This window comes from Lissotriton helveticus, chromosome 1_1 (genome assembly GCF_964261635.1).
Source record: "Lissotriton helveticus chromosome 1_1, aLisHel1.1, whole genome shotgun sequence".
NCBI lineage: Eukaryota > Metazoa > Chordata > Amphibia > Caudata > Salamandridae > Lissotriton > Lissotriton helveticus.
Window position 1 is genome coordinate 706522656 of NC_136057.1, and position 18046 is coordinate 706540701.

The window sequence follows — 18046 nt, forward strand, 5'->3', positions numbered from 1 at the left end:
CTTCCGAGGACCGGTTTCTGGCATTTCAGCCGTCTTCAGCCCGGCTTGCTTGAATCCAGTGGCAAAGTGTGCAAGGGACTCACGTCTGAGCATACCCTGCCAACTTATGGCGAACAAAGTGGTACAAAAGGGGGTGGTGATGGACGGAGCATCTGAACCAATCAAACACCCACACCCAGTCAACAGATCTGGGTTTAATCCATCTCCGTTCTGCAGCAGTTTCTCAGCCACACGACAGGTTCTGCGTCAATTCTCCAGCTCATTGAGGTGACGATTTGGGTTTTCAAACGCACTGCAAGCTTATGGTGGGAAAAACAGGTGCTGAAGGCTGATGTGTGGATTTTTAGTCCTAGAAGCAGAAAAACCACCTCCAAGGGCCCAGAACTGGAATGGGCACCACTTAGCAGGTCAGAACTCCCAGCAGAGGAGTTCAGGGGAGCTGCATATGAAGTATTTGATGGCCCTGAGACTTTCAACAGGAGGCAGGTAAACACAAGCCTTTGGAGAACCTTGATAAGCAGGATAAGAATGTACAGTCCAGTCCTTCCTCTGCCTACGACAGAAGAAGCAAGCAGCAGGCCAGCACAGCACAGCAACAAGCAGAGTGGCAGTTCTCCTCTTACAGCTATTCCATCTCTTCTTCTTGGCAGAATTTCCTCTTGATCCTGAAGTGTTTTAAATATTGCGGGGTTATATGTTTACCCTTTTTGCCTTTGAAGTAGGCATACTTCAAAGGATAGTCTTTGTAGTTCACTGACCTTGCTCCAGACACACTACAGGGGGGTGCATTGTGAGAGGACAGGCACAGCCCTATTCTGGTGTCAAAGAGAACTTGTCACACCACACTAGCTCAGGAAGGGATATCAGCCGGGCGCTAGGCAATTACAATAAGCAGGGCACACATCAGCTCCACTTGTGTGAATATCTAGTGTGAATTAACAAACAGCCCAACTGTCAGTATAAACCAGGCATGGATTCTACAGGCAGGCAGAGGCACAGAATGGAAAAGCAAGAAAATGCCCACTTTCTAAAACTGGCATTTTTAAACACACAATTTACAAACCACCTACATAGAAATATGTGTTTTTAAATCCCGAGTTTAGGGCACTCAAAAAACAAATCTCTATATTTTCCCAAATGAAAGTTACACTTTAGGCAGCTCCAATGATAACCTATGGGAGTGATAGACCTTGCAATAGTGAAAAACGAAATTGGCAGTATTTCACTATCAGGCCATGTAAAACATACCAGCGCCTGCCCTACCTTTCACATACACTGCGCCCTGCCCATGGGGCTACCTTGCGTCTACCTTAGGGGTGCCTTACATGTAATAAAAGGGGTGATTTGAGCCTGGCAAGTGGATGCACTTGCCAGGTCGACATGGCAGTTTAAAACTGCACTTGCAGACAATGCAGTGGCAGGCCTGAGACATGTTTTCAGTGCTACTCATGTGGGTGGCACAACCAGTGTGGCAGGCCCATTAGTAGCATTTGATTCACAGGCCCTGGGTGCACACAGTACACTTTACAAGGGACTTGCCAGTAAATCAAATATGCCAATCATGGATAACCAATCACAATCATATTTCCCAGAGGAAGCACTTGCACTTTAGCACTGATCAGTGGTAAAGTGCCCAGAGTCCCAAAACCAGCAAAAACAAAGTCCAGCATGCAGTCAAAAATATTTTTTACCCTTCGTGCATGAGCATTTTATAGAAACTATTAAAAATGTATATGGGTCCTCAGAAGAATGGAGGTGGGTTCAGTGAGTGCGGGGGCAAGGTAAAACACATAACTAAAAAGAACAACATATTCTGTACCAATTTTGTTTGCCCTTCAACTACAGGTAGCTGCTTATAACATATAACACACATACCTTAAATGAATAATAGGTATTTCACCAAAATATTGTTTCAAATATATTGTGAGACACGCATATTGTGACATCAAAAACAATGTGAGACAGAAGGCAGAAGGTAAGAAAACATTTTTAAGCCTCATATTATTGTTTAAATTATAGTTAACATTTTTATTAATTATTTTGTTGAATTTTAGTCATATTTGTGTAAAACGTTGTTAGTATTTTAATGGTACATATGTTTAATTTATTTTTAGTGGGATGTTTTGTTTTTTTGATTTGCCAATATATTGTAACTTTATTAATCTATATCAATTATTTTTTTGGCGTGGGCTATTACGTTTGTAGTGAAAGAGGGTGAAAAGATTTTTTAGTATTTTCATTTTTAGTGATTATAAAGATGCTACATGTTTTAATTTGTTAATTTGATAATTGTACAGTTTCTGAGTTAATTAGTAGTACATTTTAAAAATATGTATTTGTTACTCTTTCAATTAGGCAAAATTATTGTGTTAATTATGTGATTGTTTTTATTCATTTGTATAATAATTAAATATATTATGTTTACTTTTTTGTATAATTATTATATAGTGTTATTTAAAAAATATATATTTTATGTTAATAATTTAATTTGTTTTTGTGGTTATTGCAATGTTAAGGTAATAGGGTAGGACAAATATAAATCTATTTTTAAACTTACACTCACTCTACTGTTGCTTATGTTGGTGTGGAAATAGTAAATCTGACCCCTCCGAATTCCTACTGTTTTATTTATCTATTTATTTATTGTGTTTTTTTAGAGCACAAACTTGGCCCAAGGGAATTAGAGTGCTTTATGTGAGGGCCAGATAATATTACACAAGGTCAAATATATTTTAGGACAACGGACATTAAGTAATCCTCCCAGAATCACAGGATGTTGAGTTAACACTGGGACACAAACCTGATTCACCAGTTCCAAAGAAAGTAGTTCTGGTCTTTTGGCCACATCTCCTCAGGTTGGAGTGGGAATAGTAACTGTGACCCTTTCAAAGTCCAAAACCTTCCCTACTGTTGCTTATGTTGGAGTGGGAATAGTTAGTTTAGCCCCTCCAGAGTCCAATATTTTTTAACTGCTGCTCAGGTTGAAGTGGGAGTAGTAAACCTGAACAATGTTGGACTTCCCTTTTCTGAGGGTCACTCCCTTCACCCTCCTGTTTTCTGAACCCATTTGTGTTGGCTCTTGCGACTCTGCAAACTTTACTACTTCTAACTGGTGCTAAAGTGCTTGTCCTCTCTTATTTAAACATGGTAACAATGACTTTCACCCTATTGGCACATTTCATTTACTTGTAAATCCCTAGTAAAGTGGTACAACATGTGGCCAGGGCCTGTAAATTAAATGCAACTAGTGGGTCCGAGGCACTCATTGTGCCTCCCACTTTAGTAGCTTTTTAAACATGTCCTAGGCCTGCCATTGCAACATCTGTGTGTAGTTTAAACTTCCATTTTTGCCAGACGAAATAAATGTTTTCCCAGGCCTAAACCTACCCTTTTAATACTTATGTCACCCCTAGAGTGGGCCCTAAATAGCACAATGGGCATGGTGCAGTGTATTTAGAAAGTTAGACACATAATTTTATGTCTTCAATGCCCTGGTAGTGAAAAACTCTTAAGTTCTTTTTTCACTACTGCAAGGCCTGTATCTCGCATAGGATAACGTTGGGTTGCCTTATTACATTTATTAAGTACTAACCTTTGATTGGGAACAGGTAAATCTTTTGTGTTTGGTGTCTGAGAAATTGTAATGAAAAAAGTATGGTAAAGTCAGACTTTAAGTTACACTTTTGAAAATGGCACTGTTAGAAATTTGGCATTTTCCTACCTTATTTGGTGCCTGCAGCCTGTTCCGGGGTCACATTACAGGGTGTAGTTTGTAGTTGGACTTTGATTATTCCTCCCAAAGAGCCACACAATAGAGGGATCAGGTGCGCCTGGCTGGGCCATCAACTGGCAGCATGGGCACAGGCCCACTTGCAACTGTATAAGCTGTGTCCTGCATTCACAAAGGATTTGTCACCACTGTATTGTTCATGCAGCTAGCTTGTAGCCATGGCGGGCGAGGAAGGAAACTTCAAGGACTTCAAAGGGAATTCTCTAGAAACATTTTCTACTTGAAAGAAGGTACCAGATATAAATAGTGGACCCTCAGACCCAACTCTTCAGTATACTTCTGGACCTGTGGATACTACAGAAGAATCACTGTGCTGTTTTGGTTCCAGAAGGTCTACTATTCTGCTGCCCTGCTACTCTGCTGCTCTGTTGGCTACTGCCCTGCTTGCTGAGAAGGAAGACTGGTCCTGCACCTATCATTTCCAAGGGGCAGCTGACTGGCCTCCTTCTCTGAGCTACAGGGACATTACAAGCTCCAGAGGCTCCCTACAACTACCCAGCTGATCTGCTGCAAGGACCTGCCTGAGCCCTGCTGGCCTTTGCTAGAGGGAGTTCCTGACCCCCAAGAGGTGCCCTTGTGGTCCTGGACTTTTGGTGTGTTATCAGTTGAGCTCCTCTCCAAAGAAAAGTAGGAATCTTTAAGTTTTTGGCTCTTCACAAAAGTGAACAGTTCTGTTCCATGGTCTTAATGACCACACCTGCCAACGCGAAGCTCCGGTGAACCTGACACTTCATGCCACAGCGACTGCCAGGGATGCCAGGAAACACAATATCTGCAGTTTTCAGTTCAGCATCGACAGCTCACTTTGACCACTAATGCAAAGCTCCAGCTATGAGTGTCCATGATGCCTGACAGGATCTTCATGCTACAACGACAATAGTCTGTGAATTCTGGCCTGCCCTCTACGTTACATTGAAGACCATATGCACACTCTCCCTGCTCCTCGTGGCCCCTTCCAGAGCAAATTTAAATCTTTACACTGGACTCTGAAGGTAACCCTTTCAGTGTGACTAACCTGGTCCCTGTATGTGGCCTGTGTTCAGTCAGCCCGAACTTGTGACATTCCTCCTGTCTCGCACGGCCAGATAACTGCGAGTTGCGCTTTCTGCTTTTAGGAGCTTTATTTGTCTGAAACCTGTATAATTGCATATCCCCGGTTCTATTGATTGAATGTTTGTTGTTTTGGTCTCAAAAAAATTATTAAATTTCACTTGATTTTTCTAAATTGGCGTGGGATTTTCTTTATTACTGTTTGAAGTGCTTTATAAACAGTTTCAGCATTGCATATAAGTTAAACCTAACTGCTTTGTGCCAAGCTACCAGAGTCTTAAGCACAGGTTAATTTGGGGTTTGTTTTTGTTTCACCCTGACAGAGATTGTGGGGACATATTATCAACGGCCAGCGAACTATCGCTGGCCGTGCTTAGCGATAATTTTATTCTCGCAGGCTATCGCTGGAATTTATTGCCCTGGAAGCGCGTTATTAACAACGCATTACTCCAGGGCGATACAAATTCCAGAGATAGTGAGGTTATCGCCATTTTGCAGGGAACATCGCTGGTTTTCCAGTGATGTTCCCTGCAAAACGGCGATAACCTTGCTGATGCGACCCACAGGGTCGTATCAGCATAATCCACCCCAATGTTAGGGATAGGTAAGTCTGCATTTTAGCAGACGTTAGTTTTTGGAGTAAACAGCAGTTTTCTCCAAAAACTAATGTGTGCTAAAATGCTGGGTCATCCTTGTAAATATCGCCATGTGAACATCAGCTATATTTGCAAGGTTGTCCATCCAGGGTACGCCCAGTGACGCCCACTTTGCATCTCATTAGAGATGCAAGGGGCGGCATTGGGAAAACAGGTGCTAACATGCGATTATGCATGTTAGCACCCTCTTGTAAATAGGGTGATAGTTTTATCGCCGCTTTTTTGGCTTTTTAAGCCGAAAAAGCAGAGATAAAGCCCTTGTAAATATGCCCCGTGGTTACTGCTTGAGTAGTGTTTTGCCTCCCTCAGCCAGTAATCCAATTTCCAACAAACACTTTCCCTACTGCTGCATATGTAAATCAGACTTCTCCAAAGTCTAACAATATCCCTACTGTTGCACAAGTTGGAGTAGAAGTAATGAACTTGACCCCTCCAAGTGTATTTTTTTACCTGATTTTTTAAAATTGTTTTAATAATTTTTTTGTTTTGATTTTAAAAGTAGGATAATGTAATAAAAAAAATCGGAAGTAATATTTTATTCATTTATTTTTTATTTTAATGTATAATTGATTATTTTTTAATATGTAGTGTTTATAATTACATTGAATTATTATTAGCATGTTCTATCATTAATGGTAAAATATTTTAAAAAAATTAATATTATGTTTATTAGTGTTTGTTTTTATTTTAGGCTTGTAAGTTATTTATTTTGTCTATTTCAGCTATAGTCTTTAAATGTTAATATAGTGTGTCGTGAGTAAAATTTATAATAAATATCTTTCTATGGTTCTATTGTGGTTTTCTATATTTTTGTGGACAATATTTTTTACTTTACATACAAAGTATGTAGAGTTGATATCTTAGGCCTCGCTTTTTTGGGGGTAATATTTTTGACAACGATATTTCGCCATGCAATCCCATTCTAAATGCAAGTGAAATGTATCCGTGGGATAGGAAAGCTGAGTTGGTTAATATGATCACTGATTTTAATGCAGGTTGGTGCACTGGAATATATACCCGGTAATTTGTACTATCATGAGGAACCAGTCTGTGACAGTGAGCACAGTGAATATGTATGTCAATTAGCATAAACAGTTTATTACACCCAGTAAAATATAGGCTGCATGCAGAACACGATAGGCTGCCACACTGACAAGCTTACATTTGGATGTGTTTGACCTCCGTGTCGATAGACCTCTGGACCTTCTAGTCATTATAGAGACATGGCTTGATTCCACGTCCAATCCTATTGTCACCCAGGCCATGCCCAAGGGTTACACGATCTCTAGAGTGGATCGCCCAGATGGAAGAGGGGGTGGAGTGGCTATTATTTATAAAGACAAATGGGACTTTTGGAGAGGGGATGTTTCTCCATGGGGGGACTGCTAAGCACTGGATTTCAGCATTCGCTTCTCTGCCCATTTTACCCTAGGGGGTTCTCTGATTTATAAACCTCCTGGCCCCATGGGGCCCTTTCTTCAGTCATTTGGTGACATTGTTGTCCCTCTGGCTCTCCGATTCTCCAACTATATTGTTTTAGGAGCTCTTAATATTCATCTCGATCAGGCAGAGGCCAGGGAATCGTCCGATGTATTGGATATTCTTCATCTGGCCCAACTCTCCCAGTGGATAATCAGTCCCACCCACCAAGTGGGAAATATTCTGGATCCTATATGCACTAATTTCACCATTACAGTAGAAGATCTGTGTCCAGTCCTCTGGTCGGACCATTTTTTAACCTATTTTTTCATGGGCAACCACCAATGCTGACCCCCGTGCTCGTAGCCACCGTAAACCAGCATTCAGCAAAATTGATCCGCTCGTGTTCAATCAGGTCTTGGATACTTCCAGACCTGCCCTCCCATGTGATTTTGAGGGAGGCCTTGCTGGATTTACAGACTGGGTGACTAAGGCCGTGGATACGTTAGCTCCATCATTTCCCCCCAGGTTTTCTAGGGAGTCTCCATCTAAACCCTGGTTCACCCCAGGACTTAAAGTGCTTAAACATGATTGTAAAGTACTGGAGCGAAGGTGGCTCCGCAACGACTGCTGCCCAGCAACCAAACGGCAACTTAGGCATAAACAAAAAATCTACTATGAGGCCATAATCCAGGCCAAAAGGTGCTTCTATTCAGCAAGCATTGACTCTGCTAATAATAATGCCAAGGAAATCTTTGCTATTGTCCGGAGATTTACATCGCCGACTGCTCAATTAAATTAGTCTCCATCGACTGACTCCTGGTGCGAGAATCTTTCCTGTTTCTTTAGAGATAAGATCTGTACCATACATGCGTCTCTTGCCTCCTGTGATAGTGCCTTATGGGTTTCTTCGGTGACTTCACCGGCTCACCCTATTTACTCCTTCCAGGCATTCAGTCCTGTGGATCTGTCGGAATCTTTTAAAATCTTAAAGGGCCTGAAATCTGGCTCTCCTGCGGACCCTTGCTCAGCTAGACTGTTGGCAGCAGCTGTTGAGACTATCAATGGCGAAGTGAACGGGATCATTAATATGTTCCTGCAGAAAGTTTGTGTTCCAGAGGTCTGGAAGCAGGCCAAGATTCTTCCTCTCTTAAAAATGCCTTCATTAGACCCCCTTATCCCAGAGAATTACCGCCCCATCCCCCTCCTGCTTAGCTTAGCGAAGGTTTGTGAGAAGGTGGTGACTGAACAACTTACTGAGTTTGTGGAAAGTGGAGTCCTCCTGCACCTGGCTCAGTCAGGATTTAGGGCATCTCACAGTACGGAATCAGCCTTGGTGGTCTCGGAAGCCATCAGAGAGTGTTTGGACGCAGGCAGGGCGGCATTGATTTTGCTTGACCTGTCGGCGTCGTTTGACACGGTCCCGCTCTCACGGCTTCTCGTGTGCCTTACCGAGATAGGGGTCTCTGGCACAGCCTGGGGTTGGATCAGGTCCAGACAGTGACCACAGGGTTCCCCCAGGGGTCCTCTCTTAGCCTCCTCCTTTTTACCGTTTATGTTACTCCTTTGGTTTACTTGGAAGAAGAACTGGGGGCGAAGATTATCGCCTATGCTGATGACACCCAGCTTTTTTTTACATGGGAGAAAAACACAGACTCCGTCTCTTCTGCTAAGCACTGTTTGTCCTCCGTTTCTAAATGACTTGCCTCCGCACAGCTTAAATGCAATCAAGAGAAGTCTGAGATACTCCTCTTCGGGAAATTTCCACCTAAATTTAGGGACTCTCTCTAGCCACCTGAGTCCCCCCTGTCTACCTCTATTGGGAAGCCTGTTAAGAATCTGAGGTTGTGGTTTGAGGAGAACCTTTCCTTCTATACTCAGGTCAAGAAGCTTGCCGGCACTTGCTTCGGCCTGCTGAAAACCTTAAGGAAATTTCTCCCCCTTCTACCTTGGGCTGTGAAGGAGACAGTCATTCATGCCCTTAGTCTATCTCGGCTGGACTATGCCAATGCTCTCTATGTGGACATTCCTGGCTACCTTCAGGTGATCCAGAATGCAGCAGATAGGCTTCTTCTGGACTTGCCCTCCAGAAGTTGTATAATCAACCATCTGCGCTCATTGCACTGGCTGCCCGTGGCTGTAAGGGTTAAGTTTAAATCTTTAGTCATTGCCCATTGGGCTCTCTACGATCAAAGCCCTACCTACCTGCAGAAACGCCTCTCTTTTTATGCCCCTGATACAATTACGCTCCTCGTCTCAACTTCTGGCTCTGGCTCCCCGCTTTAAATGCCAGAGGTTAGGTGGCAGCTCTTTCGCACGGAAAGCTGCTGTGGCATGGAACACCCTTCCGTTTGCTCTTCGCAACATCAGGGATCCTTTGGCTTTTAGAAAGCTCCTGAAAACACATCTCTTTGTCTAAATTTCACCCCCAACCCTCATTATGGCTCTGCGCTGGGACACTCTTGAATATCTGTGCGCGATATCAAATAAAATAACATAACATAACAGTAGGCTGATTGTTTCTGAGCCTCTAAATTAAACAAACTGATTTACGTATTTGTATGATTGTCCGTCCCTATAATATCAATCAATCATGCCATTTGTATAGCGCACTACTCACCCGGGAGGGTCTCAAGGCGCTTGGGGGGAGGGGTATGCTACTGCTCGAACAGCCAGGTCTTGAGTTGTTTCCTGAAGGCGAGATGGTCCTGGGTCAGCCGAAGGTGGATGGGGAGGGAGTTCCAAGTCTTGGCAGCCAGGTAAGAGAAGGATCTTCCTCCGGTGGTGGCTCTTCGGATGCGTGGTACGGCTGCGAGGGCGAGGCTGGTGGACCGTAGCTGGCGGGTGGGCGTGTAGAAGGTCAGGCGGTCGTTGAGGTACTTGGGGCCCAGGTCCTGGAGAGACTTGTGTGCGTGGGTGAGGAGCCGGAACGTGATCCTCTTGTCGACGGGGAGCCAGTGCAGGTTCCTCAGGTGGCTGGAGATGTGGCTGCGTCAGGGGATATCCAGGATGAGTCGGGCGGAGGCGTTCTGGATGCGCTGGAGTCTTTTCTGTAGCTTGGCTGTGGTTCCGGCGTAGAGGGCGTTTCCGTAGTCCAGTCGGCTGGTGACGAGTGCCTGGGTGACAGTCTTCCTGGTCTCGGTCGGGATCCAGCGGAAGATCTTGCGAAGCATACGCAGGGTGTTGAAGCACGATGAGGAGGCGGCGTTGACTTGTCTGGTCATCGAGAGGGAGGGGTCCAGGATGAAGCCCAGGTTGCGTGCGTGGTCGGTTGGCTTGGGTGCGGTGCCCAGGGCTGGGGGCCACCAGGAGTCATCCCAGGCGGAGGGCGAAGATCCCAGGATGAGGACTTCCCTCTTGTCCGAGTTCAGTTTCAGGCGGCTGTCCTTCATCCACTCGGCGACGTCTTTCATCCCTTCGTGTAGGCAGGTTCTGGCGGTGTCGGGGTCTCTGGTGAGGGAGAGCATCAGCTGGGTGTCGTCGGCGTAAGATATGATGTTGAGGTTGTGCTGGCGTGCGATGGCTGCGAGAGGTTTCATGTAGATGTTGAAGAGGGTGGGGCTGAGTGAAGATCCTTGCGGGACGCCGCAGATGACTTCGGTGGCCTCGGAGCGAAACGGGGGGAGGCGGACTCTTTGTGTTCTTCCGGCGAGGAACGAGATGATCCACTCCAGTGCCTTCTCTTGGATACCGATGTTGCTGAGGCGCTAGACTAGGGTGCGGTGGCAGACCATGTCGAACGCAGCAGAGAGGTCCAGGAGGATGAGGGCCACTGTTTCCCCCTTGTCGAGCAGGGTCCGGATGTCGTCGGTGGCTGCGATGAGGGCGGTCTCGGTGCTGTGGTTGGCTCTGAAGCCAGACTGCGAGGGGTCGAGGGATCCGTTCGTCTCGAGGAAGGCGGTCAGCTGTCTGTTGACGATCTTCTCGATGACTTTAGCAGGAAAAGGGAGGAGCGAGATGGGGCGGAAGTTTTTGAGATCGGTGGGGTCCGCTGTAGGTTTCTTCAGGAGGGCGCTGATCTCGGCATGCTTCCAGCTCTTCGGGAAGGTGGCGGTGTTGAAGGAGGCGTCGATGATGTTCCGGAGTTGGGGTGCGATGGTGGAGTCGGCCTTGTTGAAGACGTGGTGTGGGCAGGGGTCGGTCGGTGATCCGGAGTGGATGGTGTTCATCGTGCGGGCTGTGTCTTTGGTGGTCACCGTGGTCCAGGTGTGAAGGGTGGCGGTGGGGGGCATTGGTTCGACGGATGGGTGCGTGGGTGGGGCGCCGAAGCTGTTGTGGATGTCGGCGATCTTGCGGTGGAAGAACGAGGCGAGGGAGTTGCAGAGGTCTTGTGACGGAGTGATGTCGTTGGTGCCGGTACTGGGGTTGGAGAACTCCTTGACGATAGTGAAGAGCTCTTTGCTGTCGTGGGCGTTGTTGTCCAGTCGTTCCTTCAGGGATTTCTTCTTGGTGGTGCGGATGAGCTGGTGGTGCTTGCGGGTAGCGTGTTTGAGGGCGGTCATGTTGTCGGTGGTCCGGTCGAGGAGCCAGGCTTTCTCGAGAGTGAGGCAGGTCTTCTTGGAGTCCTTGAGGTCGTCAGTGAACCAGGATGCCTTCTTGCTTCTGGGTCTGCTGGGAGGGTTCTTTAGTGGCGCGAGGTCGTCGGCGCAGGCGTCAGCCACTGTGTGAAGTTGCGGGCTGCTTCGTTGGGGTCCGTTGTGTTGGCGGGTGGGCTCTGGCTGAGGGAGGTGGTGAGCTGGTCTGCGGTGATCTTGCTCCAGTTCCTGTGAGGTACCTGTTGCGGGTGGTGGTGGGTCGTGGATCTTTTGAAGCTGAAGTGGACGCAGCTGTGGTCGGTCCAGTGGAGTCCGGTGGCGTGGCTGAAGGTGATGTACTTGCTGGAAGAGAAGACGGGATCAAGCGTGTGGCCGGCGTAGTGGGTGGGGGTGTTGACCAGTTGCTTGAGTCCGAGGTTGGCGAGGTTTTCCAGCAGGGCGGTGGTGTTGCGGTCCTTGTTGTTCTCCAGGTGGAAGTTGAGGTCCCCGAGGAGGATGTAGTCAGTGGAGGGGAGGGCGTGCGGGCTGATGAAGTCTGTGATGTCTTCGATGAATTGTGTGCGTGGTCCCGGGGGTCTGTAGACGAGGGTGCCTCTGAGGGTCGTCTTTGGGTCGGTGTGAATCTGGAAGTGGAGATGTTCGGCTGCGGCGAAGGAGTCGTTGGCGTCGGTCGTGATGCGGATGGTGTTCCTGTGGACGATGGCGATGCCACCTCCGGTCTGCTTGATGCGATCCCTCCTGATGATCTTGTACCCATCTGGGATGGCGATGGCGATGTCGGGTGCAGAGGAGGCGTTCATCCAGGTTTCCGTGAGGAAGGCGACGTCCGGTGATGTAGCGTCGAGGAGGTTCCAGAGTTCCACGGCGTGTCTGTGGATGGAGCGGGTGTTGATCAGGATGCACTTGAGGTGGTTGCTGCTGGTGTTTGTCTTGGCGGGTGCGGGGCAGGTTCGGAGGCAGGTGAACTTGCAGGTGCAGCAGGTGAAGGGTCCGTGGGTGCGTCTCGGGGTGGCTCGGCAGCAGGCGTGGGTCCGGCCGGCATTGAGTGCGTTGAGAGTAGCGGCGTTGTAGGTCAGTCGGGTCGTCTTGCCTCGGCGGGGAGGGCCAGGGGTCCTGGCGCTGGGCGAGGGCCAGGCGCGGACGGGCGCAGACGGGCTTACCTTTGGCACACCTTTGGCGCTCAATCGGTGCTCCCGCTGCGCGCGTCCGCTGCACGGTCGCTCTGGGGGCGTCATAAGTAAGGAGCCGGGAGGGAGGAGAAGCTGGGTGGCGGGAGCGGGACGGCGAATGGAATCACAGGGGGGCGGGGCCGCAGGGAGGCAGCGGCGGGAAATTCCAAGAAGCAGCGGGCAGCGGGAAATTCCCAGGAGCAGCGGGAAATTCCCAGGAGCAGCGGGCAGCGAGCGAAGGAATCTGCAGGCAGGAGGCGGCAAAGGCAGGCAGGAGCGGCAGCAGTGAGTGGGGCGACCAAGCCCTGTGGAGGGCTGAGCGGTCACACTCTGTGGTACCCTACGGTCCCCTTAAGTAAGGAGCCGGGAGGGAGGAGCAGCTGGGTGGCGGGAGCGGGGCGGCGAATGGAATCACAGGGGGGCGGGACCGCAGGGAGGCAGCGGCGGGAAATTCCAAGAAGCAGCGGGCAGCGGGAAATTCCCAAGAGCAGCGGAAAATTCCCAGGAGCAGCGGGCAGCGAGCAAAGGAATCTGCAGGCAGGAGGCGGCAAAGGCAGGCAGGAGCGGCAGCAGTGAGTGGGGCGACCAAGCTCTGTGGAGGGCTGAGCGGTCATATGTGAGTGTGAGGTAAATTGCTCTGACACCGTGCATTGGGATGAGTAGCATTATAAAATACATAAATGAGATAGGGGATATGTAGAGGGGAACCTTTGCATGGTTGTAAGTGAATGAATCCGTGGAGAAGGTCATTGAAGGTAATGCCAACAAAGATTGTAACGCTAAAAGAGCCCTGGCTAACATTATGGGTTCCTTTGCACATATAACTTTTCAGCGCCCATTGTTACATTTTTAGATAAAACCATTTTGAACATATTTTTTAATCTCTTCTCTGACAAAACTGAGGAAGATCCTGTTGCTTTTTCTCTCAATTTAGCATCATTATACCTTCAGAGGTTAATGGGAAGAATATATATAGATATGATTCTAAATATAGAAAGGCGGTTTTATATTTTTAAGGTCCATGCATGATCTTCTTGTATTTTGCAACAGTTTACTGAAAACTAGGTGCAGGGTCTGCTGTACCCGTTGCACAAACTAGGAGCATAGCCGTGCAAAAGAGCCATGTTTTTATCTAATTATATCAAAAAACTGTAGTAACATAGTAACATCTCGTTTTCACTGGATTTAACTCACCTGATAAAATAAGATGTCGCTGCTGTTTTCCCAAATTTTAAAATTGTAAACTTGTATAACACCATTTGGCTTTTGGGGTGGGTGCCATTTTAGCCAGACAGTCTCTGAGGTATAATTGACTACAGTCAAGTTCTGTGGAGCTCCTCCTGGCACTAAAAATGCAAAATGTAAATGAGACTTGGAATCTAAACATCATGATATATGCAATAAAATGAACAATTTACATAGGCACGTTTATATAGATATGCATGCAATCCCTAGTCATAAGTGACACAGTTCAGCCTCTACAATAACACTCAATTGAGTTCATCCATAAATGTAATTGTTAATGACATCTGACAAGCAGACATAATTTGTTGGTGTAAACTACACCTACAGAAAAATTGTTAATTATCTAGTACCCCACAAAATAACTATCAACAAGGTTCTACTCAAAACTATAGCTGTATCCAGAGGCAACATGTATTTTTTCATTTCACGCAACCACCCCACCTCGAACAAAGGTGCGTCTTAAACTACAGATTTATTGCTTCTGTTCTGTTATGTGCCTTGTCTAGCAATGTGATGTGCCATGAACAGGGAGGGGCATAGCATAGTGCTATGTGCCCTTATGCTTACAAGGAAAATGGGCATTGGGGTCTACTAATTCAGTGTATGTAGTAAAAATCACTTCTATTTGTGATGCATGGAGCTCCTAGATCCCTCAGCTCCAGCGCATCACAAATACAACTATTGATAGCTATGCCCCTGGCCGTTATTATGGTGGCTGAGGCCTAAGGAAGCAGACACCAGGGGAACAGAAATTTGAAAAAGAAATTGTGACCAGACCTTTGGGTTCAAAAAAGGGGGTGCTCTCAATAGGTTCAAATCAGTGAAATGTAATCACCATGTTGGGATATGGCCTGTAGGCAATGGCAAGTAGAGAACGTTTTCATTGTGTATTTTGCGGATGTAATTACATTTGTTTAGTGCTCTTGTTGTTCTTTATTGCCTTGCTCTTGCCCCTAGACTCCCAGGTTCTAAAGCCATAGTTGACAGGTGATCAATAATTGTGCATCCTAGACAAATATTCCATCTCTCTGTCCCTGATTCTGTAAGTTTGTGTAATGTAAAACATGTATAATGTACCAATTCAGCCATACATTGACAGTCTACTACTCTCCAGACTACCACAGTACTATTGTACAACAGTACAACTACTGTACTGTTGTACCAACCATTAGCACAACCACATCCTGGTTTATAATGTGGCCTCAACCAGGTAAAACACACAACAAGGTCTAGCTACAGCACCTCATGTTTGCAATGATCTTGCTGCAAAATGCTCCACTACTCTTTATAGCAAGGCTTCATCTATTCAAAGTACCTAAAATGAATACACTAACTTCTTTAGAACCAGAATGATAAGCTTGATCCAGATTCAATATTTAATGTAAAGGAGCTGCTCAGGTTTGAAACAGTTTCAAGTGTTTATGACAGCTTTCTTGGGCAGGTCCATTCTATGCCAATTGCAAAAAATAGCAACAAAGCCCAAATCAAAATATGAATGAACTTGGTGAAAATGCAGGAACTTCTCCTTTGATAGTGAGAGTATCTAATATCCATATTTGATTTTCATGAGATAGGTCGATGACAATAATTATATCCAGGTAATCGGCTACATTATCAAGAATGGTCCTGCAGTGTTATTTTGAAATTTAAAAAACACAGAAATTCACCAGTTACAGTTAACTTAGCTAACTATAAACGCGCCCGCCATGCACTGCTGATGACCTCTCATATTGCATCACTTAAGACATGTTCTATGGCCTTCCTCTCCAGATCTTATTAGGCCCCGGAGACTCCATCCTTCAGGGCCACTTTTTTAAATAAAAGGGGAAGCAGGATGCGCAGCCCACCTCAACAAGCCATTTTAAACCCTGAGGACCCTATCACCCAGGGCACATATTACTTAAAGGTGGGTGCCATGGTGCTGATGCAGTGAGAGCTGTCATTGCTACCATTAACAGGGAGCAGCTACATATGCTGCTCCCTCTGGGTGGGAGCAATATTTTTATCCGTTTCCCTGCCCACAGCACTGCGGACAAAGAAACAGATCAAAAGTCTGCTCCCAGCTGGCATGAGCATTTTCAAAGCTCCACTGGCTGGAAGCAGACTTTGTGTTTGCTCCAGTATAGCGGGAGATTTAATACTCCCACCAAGCAACAGCAAACACAAGTTTGCCCCGAGGCAGGCAGGGAAACCACTGTGTCCTGGGTGGGTCCAGCATGTGAGCCTGCCCCAGGGGTGGGCTCCCCAGGGCCTCAGAAGGCTCAGGGAGTGGGTCTATGTGTTGTTTTCAGTGAACACACACCCACACACACACATATATATATATATATATATGTATATATATATATATATATATATATATATATATATATATATATATATATATATATATTCAGAGAAAAAACATAGGCTTCAGGGATGTTATAGTTAGTTGGACATTTCACTCATACAAAACAATAGAAATTCGGCTGTTATAGTTAGTTGAGCTAACTATAACTCGCACCCCCGCAATGCACTGCTGATGACGTCACATATTACATCATACATGACATGGTCAGTGACATCACTGATGACATCACTGATGACTTCTCAAATGGTTTCCACAGAGAGGATTGAAGTGGCACCAATTGTTGCCTTTGGTTAAAACCTGTTTGCATCTCCAACACCCTGACCTCATGATTGTGCACTGTGGTGGAAAGACCTAGGCACATTGACTGGGGTAGGTTTGGAAATGCCTATGAAAGACACCTTTGGACAACTGATGTTACTTCTGCCTCAAACTGTTTTTGTATATGCCAATATATGCCAAAGACAGAAGTGGAAATGGTCAAGGCAATTTTGTCCTCAGGTTGAAAAATCTAGGGAGAAAGTCAACAAAGCTGTGTCTGCATACCTAGGAGATCACAAAATAGGGTCCATCTACAACAACAACATACGTTTTGATATGGCTGATATCAAAACGTGATGGAGTACACTTTACAGATCAGGGAAATCGAGTTTTACTGAATAACTTGATGCTGTGCATCCGCACTTATATGTAGCTCCAACTAATGAACACAAGGGCTCTTTTTAGAGTCACCCTATAACTTACAACTTAGGCCCGCCATTTTAGGGCCAGGTAACGGCAACTCCCGGACCCTCGCCAAAATATATTCTCCACACAGCGGCCACACCATCTCACTTTGCAACACAGAGCTCTCACTTTGATCACCGACTCTACTCTCCCATACGGGTGAATAGTTTGTGCTTTAGAAATACCGTATTGATTTACCTTCACACTCCCTATACAACACCACCTAAGCACCATATACAACTTGGACGGTGTGGCACAGCGCCCAGAGCACATGACTTCACAGCATAGCATATACAGTTGAGGCTCACGGTTTCATCCCCAGCAGCTCAATTTAACAGCATGACACTCCAGGTAATACCTCACTTAATTTCCATACCCCGCACTTTCAGACCGATGGCGGTCAGTAGTTCACCAACTTTACCCCGAGTCCATCAGCAGCTCAGCTTACGCCCCAGTGCCATTAGACCCATAGGAGTGAGTAGTTTCCACTTCACAAATACCGAATTGATTTGATACGCGTGGATTTACCTTCTCACTCCCTGTATAACACCCCCTAAGCACCATACACAAGTTACAATGTACAAAACAAAAGTTCATCTGAGTAGGTATAGCTACATGCTCACACTACTTCGACAGATGTGGCACACCGGCAAGAGCACATGACTTCACAGCATATGACACACATTTTGGGCTCACGTTTTCATCCCCAAGTCCGCCAGCAGCTCAGCTTAGCACCGTGAGGCTCTAGACAATACCTCACATATTTTCCGTACCCCAGGACTTTCAGACCAGTACGGGTCAGTAGTTCATCCTAGTTGGTATAAACACATGCTGACACAGGTGTAGTGCAGTGGCCACGGCACATGACTTCACAGCATAAGACACACAATTTGGGCTCACGCTTTAATCCCCGACTCCCGCACCAGCTCACCTTAGCAGCATCAGACTCTAGGCAAAACCTCACTTAATTTCCGTAGCCCAGCACTTTCAGACCACTAGGTATGAGTATTTAGCTTAGCACACCCTAAACACCCCAGAGAGGTTACAGTGCTCCTATCCTCCTCTTTCCTACTTTTTTCACCCTTTTTCCCCTTACTCGCTTCAACGGA

At 46.3% G+C, this 18046-nt stretch overlaps 1 protein-coding gene across 1 annotated transcript in view; it reads right to left on the bottom strand.

Moving 5' to 3' along the window:
* The window catches only part of PTPRQ (protein tyrosine phosphatase receptor type Q), a 1500794-nt gene that overhangs the window by 538912 nt on the left and 943836 nt on the right, over nt 1-18046 (bottom strand). Inside the window, exon 40 of the mRNA XM_078647981.1 lies at nt 13814-13965. Within this exon, the coding sequence (XP_078504107.1) occupies nt 13814-13965 (152 nt within the window). The remainder of the gene's footprint in view (nt 1-13813; nt 13966-18046) is intronic.